The 19,402-nt window shown below is 44.5% G+C and overlaps 1 protein-coding gene across 3 annotated transcripts; it reads right to left on the reverse strand.

Moving 5' to 3' along the window:
• Positions 1–10,353: 10,353 nt before the first annotated feature.
• LOC123732127 (ATP synthase F(0) complex subunit f, mitochondrial) lies at positions 10,354–18,314 on the reverse strand. Of its 3 annotated transcripts, none has more exons than XM_082972502.1 (4): positions 18,187–18,314; positions 16,098–16,205; positions 15,122–15,238; positions 10,354–10,606 (listed from the first exon to the last, which is right to left on the reverse strand). In XM_082972502.1, exons 1-4 carry the CDS (start codon positions 18,200–18,202, stop codon positions 10,578–10,580), a joined length of 270 nt encoding a protein of 89 aa, XP_082828628.1. In that variant the 5' UTR covers positions 18,203–18,314; the 3' UTR covers positions 10,354–10,577. The 3 variants fall into 3 exon arrangements, with proteins under 3 accessions (XP_082828628.1, XP_082828629.1, XP_082828630.1); XM_082972503.1 differs by having other exon boundaries at positions 15,086–15,238; XM_082972504.1 differs by lacking the exons at positions 16,098–16,205; positions 18,187–18,314 and adding an exon at positions 15,372–15,468.
• Between the last annotated feature and the right edge of the window lie 1,088 nt (positions 18,315–19,402).

Raw genomic sequence — 19,402 nt, forward strand, 5'->3', positions numbered from 1 at the left:
AATAAACCTGTTCCTCCTGGTCTAGTCTGTAAAATACAATAAACCTGTTCCTCCTGGTCTAGTCTGTAAAATACAGTAAACCTGTTCCTCCTGGTCTAGTCTGTAAAATACAGTAAACCTGTTCCTCCTGGTCTAGTCTGTAAAATACAGTAAACCTGTTCCTCCTGGTCTAGTCTGTAAAAATACAATAAACCTGTTCCTCCTGGTCTAGTCTGTAAAATACAGTAAACCTGTTTCTCCTGGTCTAGTCTGTAAAATACAGTAAACCTGTTCCTCCTGGTCTAGTCTGTAAAATACAATAAACCTGTTCCTCCTGGTCTAGTCTGTAAAATACAGTAAACCTGTTCCTCCTGGTCTAGTCTGTAAAATACAATAAACCTGTTCCTCCTGGTCTAGTCTGTAAAAATACAGTAAACCTGTTCTAGTCTGTAAAATACAATAAACCTGTTCCTCCTGGTCTAGTCTGTAAAATACAATAAACCTGTTCCTCCTGGTCTAGTCTGTAAAATACAATAAACCTGTTCCTCCTGGTCTAGTCTGTAAAATACAATAAACCTGTTCCTCCTGGTCTAGTCTGTAAAAATACAGTAAACCTGTTCCTCCTGGTCTAGTCTGTAAAAATACAGTAAACCTGTTCCTCCTGGTCTAGTCTGTAAAATACAGTAAACCTGTTCCTCCTGGTCTAGTCTGTAAAAATACAGTAAACCTGTTCCTCCTGGTCTAGTCTGTAAAAATACAGTAAACCTGTTCCTCCTGGTCTAGTCTGTAAAATACAGTAAACCTGTTCCTCCTGGTCTAGTCTGTAAAATACAATAAACCTGTTCCTCCTGGTCTAGTCTGTAAAATACAATAAACCTGTTCCTCCTGGTCTAGTCTGTAAAATACAGTAAACCTGTTCCTCCTGGTCTAGTCTGTAAAATACAGTAAACCTGTTCCTCCTGGTCTAGTCTGTAAAAATACAATAAACCTGTTCCTCCTGGTCTAGTCTGTAAAATACAGTAAACCTGTTCCTCCTGGTCTAGTCTGTAAAATACAATAAACCTGTTCCTCCTGGTCTAGTCTGTAAAAATACAGTAAACCTGTTCCTCCTGGTCTAGTCTGTAAAATACAGTAAACCTGTTCCTCCTGGTCTAGTCTGTAAAATACAATAAACCTGTTCCTCCTGGTCTAGTCTGTAAAATACAATAAACCTGTTCCTCCTGGTCTAGTCTGTAAAAATACAATAAACCTGTTCCTCCTGGTCTAGTCTGTAAAATACAGTAAACCTGTTCCTCCTGGTCTAGTCTGTAAAATACAGTAAACCTGTTCCTCCTGGTCTAGTCTGTAAAATACAATAAACCTGTTCTAGTCTGTAAAATACAATAAACCTGTTCCTCCTGGTCTAGTCTGTAAAATACAATAAACCTGTTCCTCCTGGTCTAGTCTGTAAAAATACAGTAAACCTGTTCCTCCTGGTCTAGTCTGTAAAATACAGTAAACCTGTTCCTCCTGGTCTAGTCTGTAAAATACAGTAAACCTGTTCCTCCTGGTCTAGTCTGTAAAATACAATAAACCTGTTCCTCCTGGTCTAGTCTGTAAAATACAGTAAACCTGTTCCTCCTGGTCTAGTCTGTAAAATACAATAAACCTGTTCCTCCTGGTCTAGTCTGTAAAAATACAGTAAACCTGTTCTAGTCTGTAAAATACAATAAACCTGTTCCTCCTGGTCTAGTCTGTAAAATACAGTAAACCTGTTCCTCCTGGTCTAGTCTGTAAAATACAGTAAACCTGTTCCTCCTGGTCTAGTCTGTAAAATACAATAAACCTGTTCCTCCTGGTCTAGTCTGTAAAAATACAATAAACCTGTTCCTCCTGGTCTAGTCTGTAAAATACAATAAACCTGTTCCTCCTGGTCTAGTCTGTAAAATACAATAAACCTGTTCCTCCTGGTCTAGTCTGTAAAATACAGTAAACCTGTTCCTCCTGGTCTAGTCTGTAAAATACAGTAAACCTGTTCCTCCTGGTCTAGTCTGTAAAATACAATAAACCTGTTCCTCCTGGTCTAGTCTGTAAAATACAGTAAACCTGTTCCTCCTGGTCTAGTCTGTAAAATACAATAAACCTGTTCCTCCTGGTCTAGTCTGTAAAAATACAGTAAACCTGTTCTAGTCTGTAAAATACAATAAACCTGTTCCTCCTGGTCTAGTCTGTAAAATACAGTAAACCTGTTCCTCCTGGTCTAGTCTGTAAAATACAGTAAACCTGTTCCTCCTGGTCTAGTCTGTAAAATACAATAAACCTGTTCCTCCTGGTCTAGTCTGTAAAAATACAGTAAACCTGTTCTAGTCTGTAAAATACAGTAAACCTGTTCCTCCTGGTCTAGTCTGTAAAAATACAATAAACCTGTTCCTCCTGGTCTAGTCTGTAAAATACAGTAAACCTGTTCCTCCTGGTCTAGTCTGTAAAATACAGTAAACCTGTTCCTCCTGGTCTAGTCTGTAAAAATACAGTAAACCTGTTCCTCCTGGTCTAGTCTGTAAAAATACAATAAACCTGTTCCTCCTGGTCTAGTCTGTAAAATACAGTAAACCTGTTCCTCCTGGTCTAGTCTGTAAAATACAGTAAACCTGTTCCTCCTGGTCTAGTCTAAAATACAATAAACCTGTTCCTCCTGGTCTAGTCTGTAAAAATACAGTAAACCTGTTCTAGTCTGTAAAATACAATAAACCTGTTCCTCCTGGTCTAGTCTGTAAAATACAGTAAACCTGTTCCTCCTGGTCTAGTCTGTAAAATACAGTAAACCTGTTCCTCCTGGTCTAGTCTGTAAAATACAATAAACCTGTTCCTCCTGGTCTAGTCTGTAAAATACAGTAAACCTGTTCCTCCTGGTCTAGTCTGTAAAATACAGTAAACCTGTTCCTCCTGGTCTAGTCTGTAAAAATACAGTAAACCTGTTCCTCCTGGTCTAGTCTGTAAAATACAATAAACCTGTTCCTCCTGGTCTAGTCTGTAAAAATACAGTAAACCTGTTCCTCCTGGTCTAGTCTGTAAAATACAGTAAACCTGTTCCTCCTGGTCTAGTCTGTAAAATACAATAAACCTGTTCCTCCTGGTCTAGTCTGTAAAATACAATAAACCTGTTCCTCCTGGTCTAGTCTGTAAAATACAGTAAACCTGTTCCTCCTGGTCTAGTCTGTAAAATACAGTAAACCTGTTCCTCCTGGTCTAGTCTGTAAAAATACAGTAAACCTGTTCCTCCTGGTCTAGTCTGTAAAAATACAATAAACCTGTTCCTCCTGGTCTAGTCTGTAAAATACAATAAACCTGTTCCTCCTGGTCTAGTCTGTAAAATACAATAAACCTGTTCTAGTCTGTAAAATACAATAAACCTGTTCCTCCTGGTCTAGTCTGTAAAATACAGTAAACCTGTTCCTCCTGGTCTAGTCTGTAAAATACAATAAACCTGTTCCTCCTGGTCTAGTCTGTAAAATACAGTAAACCTGTTCCTCCTGGTCTAGTCTGTAAAATACAATAAACCTGTTCCTCCTGGTCTAGTCTGTAAAATACAATAAACCTGTTCCTCCTGGTCTAGTCTGTAAAATACAGTAAACCTGTTCCTCCTGGTCTAGTCTGTAAAAATACAATAAACCTGTTCCTCCTGGTCTAGTCTGTAAATTACAATAAACCTGTTCCTCCTGGTCTACTCTGTAAAATACAATAAACCTGTTCCTCCTGGTCTAGTCTGTAAAATACAATAAACCTGTTCCTCCTGGTCTAGTCTGTAAAATACAATAAACCTGTTCTAGTCTGTAAAATACAGTAAACCTGTTCCTCCTGGTCTAGTCTGTAAAAATACAATAAACCTGTTCCTCCTGGTCTAGTCTGTAAAATACAGTAAACCTGTTCCTCCTGGTCTAGTCTGTAAAATACAGTAAACCTGTTCCTCCTGGTCTAGTCTGTAAAATACAATAAACCTGTTCCTCCTGGTCTAGTCTGTAAAAATACAGTAAACCTGTTCTAGTCTGTAAAATACAATAAACCTGTTCCTCCTGGTCTAGTCTGTAAAATACAGTAAACCTGTTCCTCCTGGTCTAGTCTGTAAAATACAGTAAACCTGTTCCTCCTGGTCTAGTCTGTAAAATACAATAAACCTGTTCCTCCTGGTCTAGTCTGTAAAAATACAATAAACCTGTTCCTCCTGGTCTAGTCTGTAAAATACAATAAACCTGTTCCTCCTGGTCTAGTCTGTAAAATACAATAAACCTGTTCCTCCTGGTCTAGTCTGTAAAATACAATAAACCTGTTCCTCCTGGTCTAGTCTGTAAAATACAGTAAACCTGTTCCTCCTGGTCTAGTCTGTAAAATACAGTAAACCTGTTCCTCCTGGTCTAGTCTGTAAAATACAATAAACCTGTTCCTCCTGGTCTAGTCTGTAAAATACAGTAAACCTGTTCCTCCTGGTCTAGTCTGTAAAATACAATAAACCTGTTCCTCCTGGTCTAGTCTGTAAAAATACAGTAAACCTGTTCTAGTCTGTAAAATACAATAAACCTGTTCCTCCTGGTCTAGTCTGTAAAATACAGTAAACCTGTTCCTCCTGGTCTAGTCTGTAAAATACAGTAAACCTGTTCCTCCTGGTCTAGTCTGTAAAATACAATAAACCTGTTCCTCCTGGTCTAGTCTGTAAAAATACAGTAAACCTGTTCTAGTCTGTAAAATACAGTAAACCTGTTCCTCCTGGTCTAGTCTGTAAAAATACAATAAACCTGTTCCTCCTGGTCTAGTCTGTAAAATACAGTAAACCTGTTCCTCCTGGTCTAGTCTGTAAAATACAGTAAACCTGTTCCTCCTGGTCTAGTCTGTAAAAATACAGTAAACCTGTTCCTCCTGGTCTAGTCTGTAAAAATACAATAAACCTGTTCCTCCTGGTCTAGTCTGTAAAATACAGTAAACCTGTTCCTCCTGGTCTAGTCTGTAAAATACAGTAAACCTGTTCCTCCTGGTCTAGTCTAAAATACAATAAACCTGTTCCTCCTGGTCTAGTCTGTAAAAATACAGTAAACCTGTTCTAGTCTGTAAAATACAATAAACCTGTTCCTCCTGGTCTAGTCTGTAAAATACAGTAAACCTGTTCCTCCTGGTCTAGTCTGTAAAATACAGTAAACCTGTTCCTCCTGGTCTAGTCTGTAAAATACAATAAACCTGTTCCTCCTGGTCTAGTCTGTAAAATACAGTAAACCTGTTCCTCCTGGTCTAGTCTGTAAAATACAGTAAACCTGTTCCTCCTGGTCTAGTCTGTAAAAATACAGTAAACCTGTTCCTCCTGGTCTAGTCTGTAAAATACAATAAACCTGTTCCTCCTGGTCTAGTCTGTAAAAATACAGTAAACCTGTTCCTCCTGGTCTAGTCTGTAAAATACAGTAAACCTGTTCCTCCTGGTCTAGTCTGTAAAATACAATAAACCTGTTCCTCCTGGTCTAGTCTGTAAAATACAGTAAACCTGTTCCTCCTGGTCTAGTCTGTAAAATACAGTAAACCTGTTCCTCCTGGTCTAGTCTGTAAAAATACAGTAAACCTGTTCCTCCTGGTCTAGTCTGTAAAAATACAATAAACCTGTTCCTCCTGGTCTAGTCTGTAAAATACAGTAAACCTGTTCCTCCTGGTCTAGTCTGTAAAATACAGTAAACCTGTTCCTCCTGGTCTAGTCTGTAAAATACAGTAAACCTGTTCCTCCTGGTCTAGTCTGTAAATTACAATAAACCTGTTCCTCCTGGTCTACTCTGTAAAATACAATAAACCTGTTCCTCCTGGTCTAGTCTGTAAAATACAGTAAACCTGTTCCTCCTGGTCTAGTCTGTAAAAATACAGTAAACCTGTTCCTCCTGGTCTAGTCTGTAAAATACAATAAACCTGTTCCTCCTGGTCTAGTCTGTAAAATACAATAAACCTGTTCCTCCTGGTCTAGTCTGTAAAAATACAATAAACCTGTTCCTCCTGGTCTAGTCTGTAAAATACAGTAAACCTGTTCCTCCTGGTCTAGTCTGTAAAATACAATAAACCTGTTCCTCCTGGTCTAGTCTGTAAAAATACAATAAACCTGTTCCTCCTGGTCTAGTCTGTAAAATACAGTAAACCTGTTCCTCCTGGTCTAGTCTGTAAAATACAATAAACCTGTTCCTCCTGGTCTAGTCTGTAAAAATACAATAAACCTGTTCCTCCTGGTCTAGTCTGTAAAATACAGTAAACCTGTTCCTCCTGGTCTAGTCTGTAAAATACAGTAAACCTGTTCCTCCTGGTCTAGTCTGTAAATTACAATAAACCTGTTCCTCCTGGTCTAGTCTGTAAAAATACAGTAAACCTGTTCTAGTCTGTAAAATACAATAAACCTGTTCCTCCTGGTCTAGTCTGTAAAATACAGTAAACCTGTTCCTCCTGGTCTAGTCTGTAAAATACAGTAAACCTGTTCCTCCTGGTCTAGTCTGTAAAATACAATAAACCTGTTCCTCCTGGTCTAGTCTGTAAAAATACAATAAACCTGTTCCTCCTGGTCTAGTCTGTAAAATACAATAAACCTGTTCCTCCTGGTCTAGTCTGTAAAATACAATAAACCTGTTCCTCCTGGTCTAGTCTGTAAAATACAATAAACCTGTTCCTCCTGGTCTAGTCTGTAAAATACAGTAAACCTGTTCCTCCTGGTCTAGTCTGTAAAATACAGTAAACCTGTTCCTCCTGGTCTAGTCTGTAAAATACAATAAACCTGTTCCTCCTGGTCTAGTCTGTAAAAATACAATAAACCTGTTCCTCCTGGTCTAGTCTGTAAAATACAGTAAACCTGTTCCTCCTGGTCTAGTCTGTAAAATACAGTAAACCTGTTCCTCCTGGTCTAGTCTGTAAAATACAATAAACCTGTTCCTCCTGGTCTAGTCTGTAAAATACAGTAAACCTGTTCCTCCTGGTCTAGTCTGTAAAAATACAGTAAACCTGTTCCTCCTGGTCTAGTCTGTAAAAATACAATAAACCTGTTCCTCCTGGTCTAGTCTGTAAAATACAGTAAACCTGTTCCTCCTGGTCTAGTCTGTAAAATACAGTAAACCTGTTCCTCCTGGTCTAGTCTAAAATACAATAAACCTGTTCCTCCTGGTCTAGTCTGTAAAAATACAGTAAACCTGTTCTAGTCTGTAAAATACAATAAACCTGTTCCTCCTGGTCTAGTCTGTAAAATACAGTAAACCTGTTCCTCCTGGTCTAGTCTGTAAAATACAGTAAACCTGTTCCTCCTGGTCTAGTCTGTAAAATACAATAAACCTGTTCCTCCTGGTCTAGTCTGTAAAATACAGTAAACCTGTTCCTCCTGGTCTAGTCTGTAAAATACAGTAAACCTGTTCCTCCTGGTCTAGTCTGTAAAAATACAGTAAACCTGTTCCTCCTGGTCTAGTCTGTAAAATACAATAAACCTGTTCCTCCTGGTCTAGTCTGTAAAAATACAGTAAACCTGTTCCTCCTGGTCTAGTCTGTAAAATACAGTAAACCTGTTCCTCCTGGTCTAGTCTGTAAAATACAATAAACCTGTTCCTCCTGGTCTAGTCTGTAAAATACAATAAACCTGTTCCTCCTGGTCTAGTCTGTAAAATACAGTAAACCTGTTCCTCCTGGTCTAGTCTGTAAAATACAGTAAACCTGTTCCTCCTGGTCTAGTCTGTAAAATACAATAAACCTGTTCCTCCTGGTCTAGTCTGTAAAAATACAATAAACCTGTTCCTCCTGGTCTAGTCTGTAAAATACAATAAACCTGTTCCTCCTGGTCTAGTCTGTAAAATACAGTAAACCTGTTCCTCCTGGTCTAGTCTGTAAAAATACAGTAAACCTGTTCCTCCTGGTCTAGTCTGTAAAAATACAATAAACCTGTTCCTCCTGGTCTAGTCTGTAAAATACAGTAAACCTGTTCCTCCTGGTCTAGTCTGTAAAATACAATAAACCTGTTCCTCCTGGTCTAGTCTGTAAAATACAATAAACCTGTTCCTCCTGGTCTAGTCTGTAAAATACAATAAACCTGTTCTAGTCTGTAAAATACAGTAAACCTGTTCCTCCTGGTCTAGTCTGTAAAAATACAATAAACCTGTTCCTCCTGGTCTAGTCTGTAAAATACAGTAAACCTGTTCCAGTCAGTCTCTTGTTCCTCCTGGTCTAGTCTGTAAAATACAATAAACCTGTTCCTCCTGGTCTAGTCTGTAAAATACAATAAACCTGTTCTAGTCTGTAAAATACAATAAACCTGTTCCTCCTGGTCTAGTCTGTAAAAATACAATAAACCTGTTCCAGTCAGTCTTGTTCTAGACTGTAAAATACTGTTGTTGATGAGTGGACTTCAGGAAACAGCAGGGATTGCACCCCGCCTATCCACCGACAGGACCGCAGTGGAGAAGGTGGAAATCTTCCCAAGTTCCTCAGCGTTCACATCACCGACAAACTGAAATGGTCCAACCACAGTGAGGTGAAGGCGTAACAGCACCTCAGGAGGCTGAAGAAATTCAGCTTTACCCGCTAAGACCCACAAACGTTCACAGATGCACCATCGAGAGCATCCTGTCAGGCAGTATCACCGCCCGGTACGGCAACTGCGCCGCCCTCAAGTCTGTCCAACACATCACCGACGGCAGACTGCCTGCCCTCCCAGGATACCTACAGCACCCGATGTCACAGGAAGGCCAAGAGAGATCATCAAGGACAACAACCACCCGAGCCACTGCCTGTTCACCCCGCTATCATCCAGAAGGCGAGGTCAGTACAGGTGTATCAAAGCTGGAACCGAGAGACTGGAAAAACAGCTTCTATCTCCAGGCCATCAGACTGCTAAACAGCTTCTATCTCCAGGCCATCAGACTGATAAACAGCTTCTATCTCCAGACCATCAGACTGATAAACAGCTTCTATCTCCAGGCCATCAGACTGTTAAACAGCTTCTATCTCCAGGCCATCAGACTGGTAAACAGCTTCTATCTCCAGACCATCAGACTGATAAACAGCTTCTATCTCCAGGTCATCAGACTGATAAACAGCTTCTATCTCCAGGCCATCAGACTGTTAAACAGCTTCTATCTCCAGGCCATCAGACTGATAAACAGCTTCTATCTCCAGGCCATCAGACTGGTAAACAGCTTCTATCTCCAGGCCATCAGACTGGTAAACAGCTTCTATCTCCAGGCCATCAGACTGGTAAACAGCTTCTATCTCCAGACCATCAGACTGGTAAACAGCTTCTATCTCCAGACCATCAGACTGATAAACAGCTTCTATCTCCAGACCATCAGACTGTTAAACAGCTTCTATCTCCAGGCCATCAGACTGATAAACAGCTTCTATCTCCAGACCATCAGACTGGTAAACAGCTTCTATCTCCAGGCCATCAGACTGATAAACAGCTTCTATCTCCAGGCCATCAGACTGGTAAACAGCTTCTATCTCCAGACCATCAGACTGGTAAACAGCTTCTATCTCCAGGCCATCAGACTGGTAAACAGCTTCTATCTCCAGGCCATCAGACTGGTAAACAGCTTCTATCTCCAGGCCATCAGACTGGTAAACAGCTTCTATCTCCAGGCCGTCAGACTGGTAAACAGCTTCTATCTCCAGGCCGTCAGACTGATAAACAGCTTCTATCTCCAGACCATCAGACTGGTAAACAGCTTCTATCTCCAGACCATCAGACTGATAAACAGCTTCTATCTCCAGACCATCAGACTGATAAACAGCTTCTATCTCCAGGCCATCAGACTGGTAAACAGCTTCTATCTCCAGGCCATCAGACTGATAAACAGCTTCTATCTCCAGGCCATCAGACTGATAAACAGCTTCTATCTCCAGGCCATCAGACTGTTAAACAGCTTCTATCTCCAGACCATCAGACTGATAAACAGCTTCTATCTCCAGGCCATCAGACTGGTAAACAGCTTCTATCTCCAGGCCATCAGACTGGTAAACAGCTTCTATCTCCAGACCATCAGACTGGTAAACAGCTTCTATCTCCAGGCCATCAGACTGTTAAACAGCTTCTATCTCCAGACCATCAGACTGATAAACAGCTTCTATCTCCAGGCCATCAGACTGATAAACAGCCATCACCAGCACATTAGAGCCTGCTGCCATATATACATAGACTAGGAATCACTGGCCATTTTAATGTTTACAAATTATACATTATTCATCAAATGTATATACTGTATCTTAGTCTGTCACTGTGACATTGAGCATCAAAATATTTATACATTTATTTTAGAGATGTGTTCATTGTTAGATATTACTGTACTGTTAGAGCTAGACACCAACATCTGCTAAACACGTGTATGTGACAAATAAAAATTAGATTTGAGTTCACTGTAACGTTTCCCCATTTAACAAAACATTTATTTATGTCCACAGTCATATCAACTAGCAAATAAAACATCCAAACACTGTAATGAACCTCCAAACACAGCAGATCAAATGTAAATATTAGAAGTAGTTATATTTTATTATTGGTCACATCGGTGGTATAATACAGACAGCTGGAGCCAGGGGGTCAGAGGTCAGGCTCTGCCCTGCTGGGTCAGGAGAGGAGGGGCTTAGTGGTACTTCCTCCAGCGGTCGTGCTCTGAGAGGAGAAGAAGAGAGGGAGAGAGAGAGAGAGAGAGGAGAAGGAGAGAGGGAGAATGGAGAAGTGGGGACAGAGAGGGGACAGAGAGCGAGGGGGGAGAGAGGTTAACGTCAGATCAGATTGTCCTTCACAGTGCTTTGAGGTGAATGGTATTGTACTCCCACAGTGTCTGTACTCCCACAGTGTCTGTACTCCCACAGTGTCTGTACTCCCACAGGGTTAGGGTTAGTACTCACTGAGGTGGTCGTACTCCCACAGGGTTAGGGTTAGTACTCACTGAGGTGGTCGTACTCCCCCAGGGTTAGGGTTAGTACTCACTGAGGTGGTCGTACTCCCCCAGGGTTAGGGTTAGTACTCACTGAGGTGGTCGTACTCCCCCAGGGTTAGTACTCACTGAGGTGGTCGTACTCCCCCAGGGTTAGTACTCACTGAGGTGGTCGTACTCCCACCAGGGTTAGTACTCACTGAGGTGGTCGTACTCCCCCAGGGTTAGTACTCACTGAGGTGGTCGTACTCCCACAGGGTTAGGGTTAGTACTCACTGAGGTGGTCGTACTCCCCCAGGGTTAGGGTTAGTACTCACTGAGGTGGTCGTACTCCCCCAGGGTTAGTACTCACTGAGGTGGTCGTACTCCCACCAGGGTTAGTAGTCACTGAGGTGGTCGTACTCCCCCAGTGTCTGTACTCACTGAGGTGGTCGTACTCCCCCAGGGTTAGTACTCACTGAGGTGGTCGTACTCCCCCAGGGTTAGTACTCACTGAGGTGGTCGTACTCCCCCAGGGTTAGTACTCACTGAGGTGGTCGTACTCCCCCAGGGTTAGTACTCACTGAGGTGGTCGTACTCCCACAGGGTTAGGGTTAGTACTCACTGAGGTGGTCGTACTCCCAGAGGGTTAGGGTTAGTACTCACTGAGGTGGTCGTACTCCCCCAGTGTCTGTACTCCCACAGGGTTAGGGTTAGTACTCACTGAGGTGGTCGTACTCCCCCAGGGTTAGTACTCACTGAGGTGGTCGTACTCCCACAGTGTCTGTACTCCCACAGTGTCTGTACTCCCACAGGGTTAGGGTTAGTACTCACTGAGGTGGTCGTACTCCCACAGGGTTAGGGTTAGTACTCACTGAGGTGGTCGTACTCCCACAGGGTTAGTACTCACTGAGGTGGTCGTACTCCCCCAGGGTTAGTACTCACTGAGGTGGTCGTACTCCCCCAGGGTTAGGGTTAGTACTCCCCCAGGGTTAGGGTTAGTACTCCCCCAGGGTTAGGGTTAGTACTCACTGAGGTGGTCGTACTCCCCCAGTGTCTGTACTCCCACAGTGTCTGTACTCCCCCAGGGTTAGGGTTAGTACTCACTGAGGTGGTCGTACTCCCCCAGTGTCTGTACTCCCACAGTGTCTGTACTCCCCCAGGGTTAGGGTTAGTACTCACTGAGGTGGTCGTACTCCCCCAGGGTTAGTACTCACTGAGGTGGTCGTACTCCCACCAGGGTTAGTACTCACTGAGGTGGTCGTACTCCCCCAGGGTTAGTACTCACTGAGGTGGTCGTACTCCCCCAGGGTTAGTACTCACTGAGGTGGTCGTACTCCCCCAGGGTTAGTACTCACTGAGGTGGTCGTACTCCCACCAGGGTTAGTACTCACTGAGGTGGTCGTACTCCCCCAGGGTTAGTACTCACTGAGGTGGTCGTACTCCCCCAGGGTTAGGGCTAGTACTCACTGAGGTGGTCGTACTCCCACAGGGTTAGGGTTAGTACTCCCCCAGGGTTAGGGTTAGTACTCACTGAGGTGGTCGTACTCCCACCAGGGTTAGGGTTAGTACTCACTGAGGTGGTCGTACTCCCACCAGGGTTAATACTCACTGAGGTGGTCGTACTCCCCCAGGGTTAGTACTCACTGAGGTGGTCGTACTCCCACCAGGGTTAGTACTCACTGAGGTGGTCGTACTCCCCCAGGGTTAGTACTCACTGAGGTGGTCGTACTCCCCCAGGGTTAGTACTCACTGAGGTGGTCGTACTCCCCCAGGGTTAGTACTCACTGAGGTGGTCGTACTCCCCCAGGGTTAGTACTCACTGAGGTGGTCGTACTCCCCCAGGGTTAGTACTCACTGAGGTGGTCGTACTCCCCCAGGGTTAGTACTCACTGAGGTGGTCGTACTCCCCCAGGGTTAGTACTCACTGAGGTGGTCGTACTCCCCCAGGGTTAGTACTCACTGAGGTGGTCGTACTCCCCCAGGGTTAGTACTCACTGAGGTGGTCGTACTCCCCCAGGGTTAGTACTCACTGAGGTGGTCGTACTCCCCCAGGGTTAGTACTCACTGAGGTGGTCGTACTCCCCCAGGGTTAGGGTTAGTACTCACTGAGGTGGTCGTACTCCCCCAGGGTTAGGGCTAGTACTCACTGAGGTGGTCGTACTCCCACAGGGTTAGGGTTAGTACTCACTGAGGTGGTCGTACTCCCCCAGGGTTAGGGTTAGTACTCACTGAGGTGGTCGTACTCCCACCAGGGTTAGGGTTAGTACTCACTGAGGTGGTCGTACTCCCACCAGGGTTAGTACTCACTGAGGTGGTCGTACTCCCCCAGGGTTAGTACTCACTGAGGTGGTCGTACTCCCCCAGGGTTAGTACTCACTGAGGTGGTCGTACTCCCCCAGGGTTAGTACTCACTGAGGTGGTCGTACTCCCCCAGGGTTAGTACTCACTGAGGTGGTCGTACTACTCACTGAGGTGGTCGTACTCCCCCAGGGTTAGTACTCACTGAGGTGGTCGTACTACTCACTGAGGTGGTCGTACTCCCCCAGGGTTAGTACTCACTGAGGTGGTCGTACTCCCCCAGGGTTAGTACTCACTGAGGTGGTCGTACTCCCCCAGGGTTAGTACTCACTGAGGTGGTCGTACTCCCCCAGGGTTAGTACTCACTGAGGTGGTCGTACTCCCCCAGGGTTAGTACTCACTGAGGTGGTCGTACTCCCACAGGGTTAGGGTTAGTACTCACTGAGGTGGTCGTACTCCCCCAGGGTTAGGGTTAGTACTCACTGAGGTGGTCGTACTCCCCCAGGGTTAGGGTTAGTACTCACTGAGGTGGTCGTACTCCCACCAGGGTTAGTACTCACTGAGGTGGTCGTACTCCCACCAGGGTTAGTACTCACTGAGGTGGTCGTACTCCCACCAGGGTTAGTACTCACTGAGGTGGTCGTACTCCCACCAGGGTTAGTACTCACTGAGGTGGTCGTACTCCCACCAGGGTTAGTACTCACTGAGGTGGTCGTACTCCCACCAGGGTTAGTACTCACTGAGGTGGTCGTACTCCCCCAGGGTTAGTACTCACTGAGGTGGTCGTACTCCCCCAGGGTTAGTACTCACTGAGGTGGTCGTACTCCCCCAGGGTTAGTACTCACTGAGGTGGTCGTACTCCCAGAGGGTTAGTACTCACTGAGGTGGTCGTACTCCCCCAGGGTTAGTACTCACTGAGGTGGTCGTACTCCCCCAGGGTTAGTACTCACTGAGGTGGTCGTACTCCCACAGGGTTAGGGTTAGTACTCACTGAGGTGGTCGTACTCCCCCAGGGTTAGGGTTAGTACTCACTGAGGTGGTCGTACTCCCCCAGGGTTAGGGTTAGTACTCACTGAGGTGGTCGTACTCCCCCAGGGTTAGTACTCACTGAGGTGGTCGTACTCCCCCAGGGTTAGTACTCACTGAGGTGGTCGTACTCCCAGAGGGTTAGGGTTAGTACTCACTGAGGTGGTCGTACTCCCCCAGGGTTAGTACTCACTGAGGTGGTCGTACTCCCACCAGGGTTAGTACTCACTGAGGTGGTCGTACTCCCCCAGGGTTAGTACTCACTGAGGTGGTCGTACTCCCACCAGGGTTAGTACTCACTGAGGTGGTCGTACTCCCACCAGGGTTAGTACTCACTGAGGTGGTCGTACTCCCACAGGGTTAGTACTCACTGAGGTGGTCGTACTCCCCCAGGGTTAGTACTCACTGAGGTGGTCGTACTCCCCCAGGGTTAGTACTCACTGAGGTGGTCGTACTCCCCCAGGGTTAGTACTCACTGAGGTGGTCGTACTCCCCCAGGGTTAGTACTCACTGAGGTGGTCGTACTCCCCCAGGGTTAGTACTCACTGAGGTGGTCGTACTCCCCCAGGGTTAGTACTCACTGAGGTGGTCGTACTCCCCCAGGGTTAGTACTCACTGAGGTGGTCGTACTCCCCCAGGGTTAGTACTCACTGAGGTGGTCGTACTCCCCCAGGGTTAGTACTCGCTGAGGTGGTCGTACTCCCACAGGGTTAGGGTTAGTACTCGCTGAGGTGGTCGTACTCCCCCAGGGTTAGTACTCGCTGAGGTGGTCGTACTCCCCCAGGGTTAGTACTCGCTGAGGTGGTCGTACTCCCACCAGGGTTAGTACTCACTGAGGTGGTCGTACTCCCACCAGGGTTAGTACTCACTGAGGTGGTCGTACTCCCACCAGGGTTAGTACTCACTGAGGTGGTCGTACTCCCACCAGGGTTAGTACTCACTGAGGTGGTCGTACTCCCAGAGGTAACTGAGGGCCACGTATCCAACCAGCAGCATGGCCACGCCTCCGATACCTCCCTTCTTCACGTTGATGTACTTGTTGTAATATCTGTCATGGCCTGGGGGGGGGAGACAGCATGTTACTCTGTGTGTGTGTGTGTGTGTGTGTGTGTGTGTGAGTGTGTGTGAGTGTGTGTGTGTGAGTGTGTGTGAGTGTGTGTGTGTGTGTGATAACTGTCCCAGAAGTCTAACCATTGCGGATGCTGGCGAGGAGTCCGTTAGGAGTGTGTGTGTGTGTGTGTGTGTGTGATAACTGTCCCAGAAGTCTAACCATTGCGGATGCTGGCGAGGAGTCCGTTAGGAGTGTGTGTGTGTGTGTGTGTGTGTGTGTGTGATAACTGTCCCAGAAGTCTAACCATTGCGGATGCTGGCGAGGAGTCCGTTAGGAGTGTGTGTGTGTGTGTGTGTGTGTGTGTGTGATAACTGTCCCAGAAGTCTAACCATTGCGGATGCTGGCGAGGAGTCCGTTAGGAGTGTGTGTGTGTGTGTGTGTGTGTGATAACTGTCCCAGAAGTCTAACCATTGCGGATGCTGGCGAGGAGTCCGTTAGGAGTGTGTGTGTGTGTGTGTGTGTGTGTGTGTGTGTGTGTGTGTGTGTGTGATAACTGTCCCAGAAGTCTAACCATTGCGGATGCTGGCGAGGAGTCCGTTAGGAGTGTGTGTGTGTGGGGGGGTAACTGTCCCAGAAGTCTAACCATTGCGGATGCTGGCGAGGAGTCCGTTAGGAGTGTGTGTGTGTGTGATAACTGTCCCAGAAGTCTAACCATTGCGGATGCTGGCGAGGAGTCCGTTAGGAGTGTGTGTGTGTGTGATAACTGTCCCAGAAGTCTAACCATTGCGGATGCTGGCGAGGAGTCCGTTAGGAGTGTGTGTGTGTGTGTGTGTGTGTGTGTGTGATAACTGTCCCAGAAGTCTAACCATTGCGGATGCTGGCGAGGAGTCCGTTAGGAGTGAAGTCCCTCTTGCCCATCCAGGAGCCCAGTTCACACAGCTTCACCTCCATCAGCCGCTTCTCACCCACAGGGACTAAGGACACAGGTATACACACAATAAATACACACACACCTGGTATACACACAATAAATACACACCTGCCATCTCTCTTACCCACGGGAACTAAGGACACAGGTATACACACAATAAATACACACCTGGTACACACACACACCTGGTATACACACAATAAATACACACCTGGTACACACACACCTGGTATACACACACAATAAATACACACCTGGTACACACACACCTGGTATACACACAATAAATACACACCTGGTACACACACACCTGGTATACACACAATAAATACACACCTGGTACACACACACCTGGTATACACACAATAAATACACACCTGGTACACACACACCTGGTATACACACAATAAATACACACCTGGTACACACACACCTGGTATACACACCTGGTACACACACACCTGGTATACACACAATAAATACACACCTGGTACACACACACCTGGTATACACACAATAAATACACACCTGCCATCTCTCTTACCCACAGGGACTAAGGACACAGGTATACACACAATAAATACACACCTGGTACACACACACCTGGTATACACACAATAAATACACACCTGGTACACACACACCTGGTATACACACAATAAATACACACCTGGTACACACACACCTGGTATACACACAATAAATACACACCTGCCATCTCTCTTACCCACAGGGACTAAGGACACAGGTATACACACAATAAATACACACCTGCCATCTCTCTTACCCACGGGAACTAAGGACACAGGTATACACACAATAAATACACACCTGCCGTCCCTCTCTTTCACACACACACACACACACACACAAACCTGCCGTCCCTCTCACACACACACAAACCTGCCGTCCCTCTCACACACACACAAACCTGCCGTCCCTCTCACACAATAAACACACCACCGAAGATAGTAACCATATAACTTCGTAACAATGAATGCTATGTCTTGTTAGCATTTCACTAGAGAGACCTGAGCCAGTTGTGTACAATTCTCATAATTCACAAAGATGCAATAAGTTAACTGACAAACTGTGTTCTCTAGATAAGCTAACTAAAAGGTTTAATAGGTAGCTAGTTCAAAGTCCCGGGAGTTATGTTGAGTCTGGGTCGTTGAGACAGTTAGCCTGTCATTAGCCGGCAAGCTACAAAACGTTGCTAACTCCGACTGCATTGCAAGAGGCTAGTCCTGCAGGCTAACTAGCTTAGCTAACTAACATGGCTACATACCTAGCCACCTAGCATATCGAAATATATGATAGTTAGCTAGTTCAAAGTCACGGGAGTTATGTTGAGACAAGGCTGTTTGTCATAACCAGTTAGCCTGTCATTAGCCGACAAGCTACAAAACGTTTCTAACTCCGACTGCATTGCAAGAGGCTAGTCCTGCAGGCTAACTAGCTTAGCTTAGCTAACTTTTTATTTTAACAGTAACATATAAAACATAACAGCCAGAGGTTATTCCCAAAGAAATGAGAAAACAAAAAATAGAAAACCTATTCCACATTATATCAAATCAAATACAGACATATAGCTAACTATCTTACCTGGCTAAATACCTAGCCACCTAGCATATCGTCTGGACGCAAAACGCTGTAAAATTAGTTGAATATTTTTACAACCCTTTAGAGAAACTGTCAGGGAATATATATATATTTCTATTTGTTTTTTTTCGCTTATTCTCCTCCTTGTAATATACCCAAGCTGTTTTTAAAGTTGTATTTTGTCCGTTTTAATGACCATGACAGTAAAGTCCTTGACTTGACTCGTAACCATGGATTTACCGCGGCCTTCAAAAACACAACATAGAAACATTATTAACTAACTGGCTTTTTTTTTAAAAATGTAATAAAATACAATGTTTCGTATGTAAATGCTGAAGTGAAAATATGTCAGTTTGATTAATTAAAAAATAAATTAAAACCTGTAAACGTTTATTTATTTTTTTTACAGACAACCGACGTACCTATTCTGTCCGCCATCTTGTCCGGTGGAGACCGCAGTGGATGTCGGGATTAAAAATGGAAGGAGAGGATTGTGGGAGGACTGTGATTTTGAGTCTAGATGGGATACAGCTTTTATCAACAAACAAAAAAAAAAATCACTTTTCGTAGTAAGTTTAGGAGAACGTACGTAGCAGGTTAGGAGAAAAAGGTTATGATAATTAGGTTAAGGTTAGGAAAATGGTTAAGTTTAACTAAAATACACCAAAAAAAATATAATATACTTAGATGTCAATTTGACAAAAGCTGTATCCCATCTAGACATATTACCGCTTTCCATGTTGTCTGTAGCTTGTGAGGTGTGGAAACATAAAAGTATATATAATATTTTTTTGGGGGGGCATTTTAGCTAACCCTAACCATTTTCCTAACCTTAACTTAATTATCACAACCTGATACGTTTTTTTCTCCTAACCTGCTGCGTACGGTAAGATACGGACAACGAACACAATTGCATTTTATCAATGGCAATTTGAATGCACAGAGATACCGTGACGAGATCCTGGGGCCCATTGTCGTGCCGTTCTTCCTCCTGCATCACCTCATGTTTCAGCACGATAATGTCAACAAGGATCTGTACACAATTCCTGGAAGCTGAAAATGTCCCAGTTCTTCCATGGCCTGCGTACTTCACCAGACATGTCACTCATTGAGCATGTTTGGGATGCTCTGGATAGACGTGTACGACAGCGTGTTTCCAGTTCTCGCCAATATCCAGCAACTTCGCACAGCCATTGAAGAGGAAGTCGGACAACATTCCAACAGGCCACCAATCAGCAGCCTGATCAACTCTATGTGAAGGAGACGTGTCGCGCTGCATGAGGCAAATGGTGGTCACACCAGATACTGACTGGTTCTGATCCACAACCCTAACTTTTAACGGTATCTGTGACCAACAGATGCATATCTGTATTCCCAGTCATGTCTAATCCATAGATTAGGGCCTAATTTATTTATTTAAATGACTGATTTCCTTCTATGAACTGTAACTCAGTAAAATCTTTGAAATTGTAGCATGTTGCATTTAATATTTTTGTTCAGTATTTATACGGGGTCAGTTCCAATACCATATTTACAATGTGTAGGACACTGTGTAATTTATACGGGGTCAGTTCCAATACCATATTTACAATCGGTATTTATATTGTACTTGGTGGGCTACTGGTATTGAGATGAATA

Source organism: Salmo salar, unplaced genomic scaffold, assembly GCF_965601325.2.
Source record: "Salmo salar unplaced genomic scaffold, fSalSal1 ptg000721l, whole genome shotgun sequence".
NCBI classification, from domain to species: Eukaryota; Metazoa; Chordata; class Actinopteri; order Salmoniformes; family Salmonidae; genus Salmo; species Salmo salar.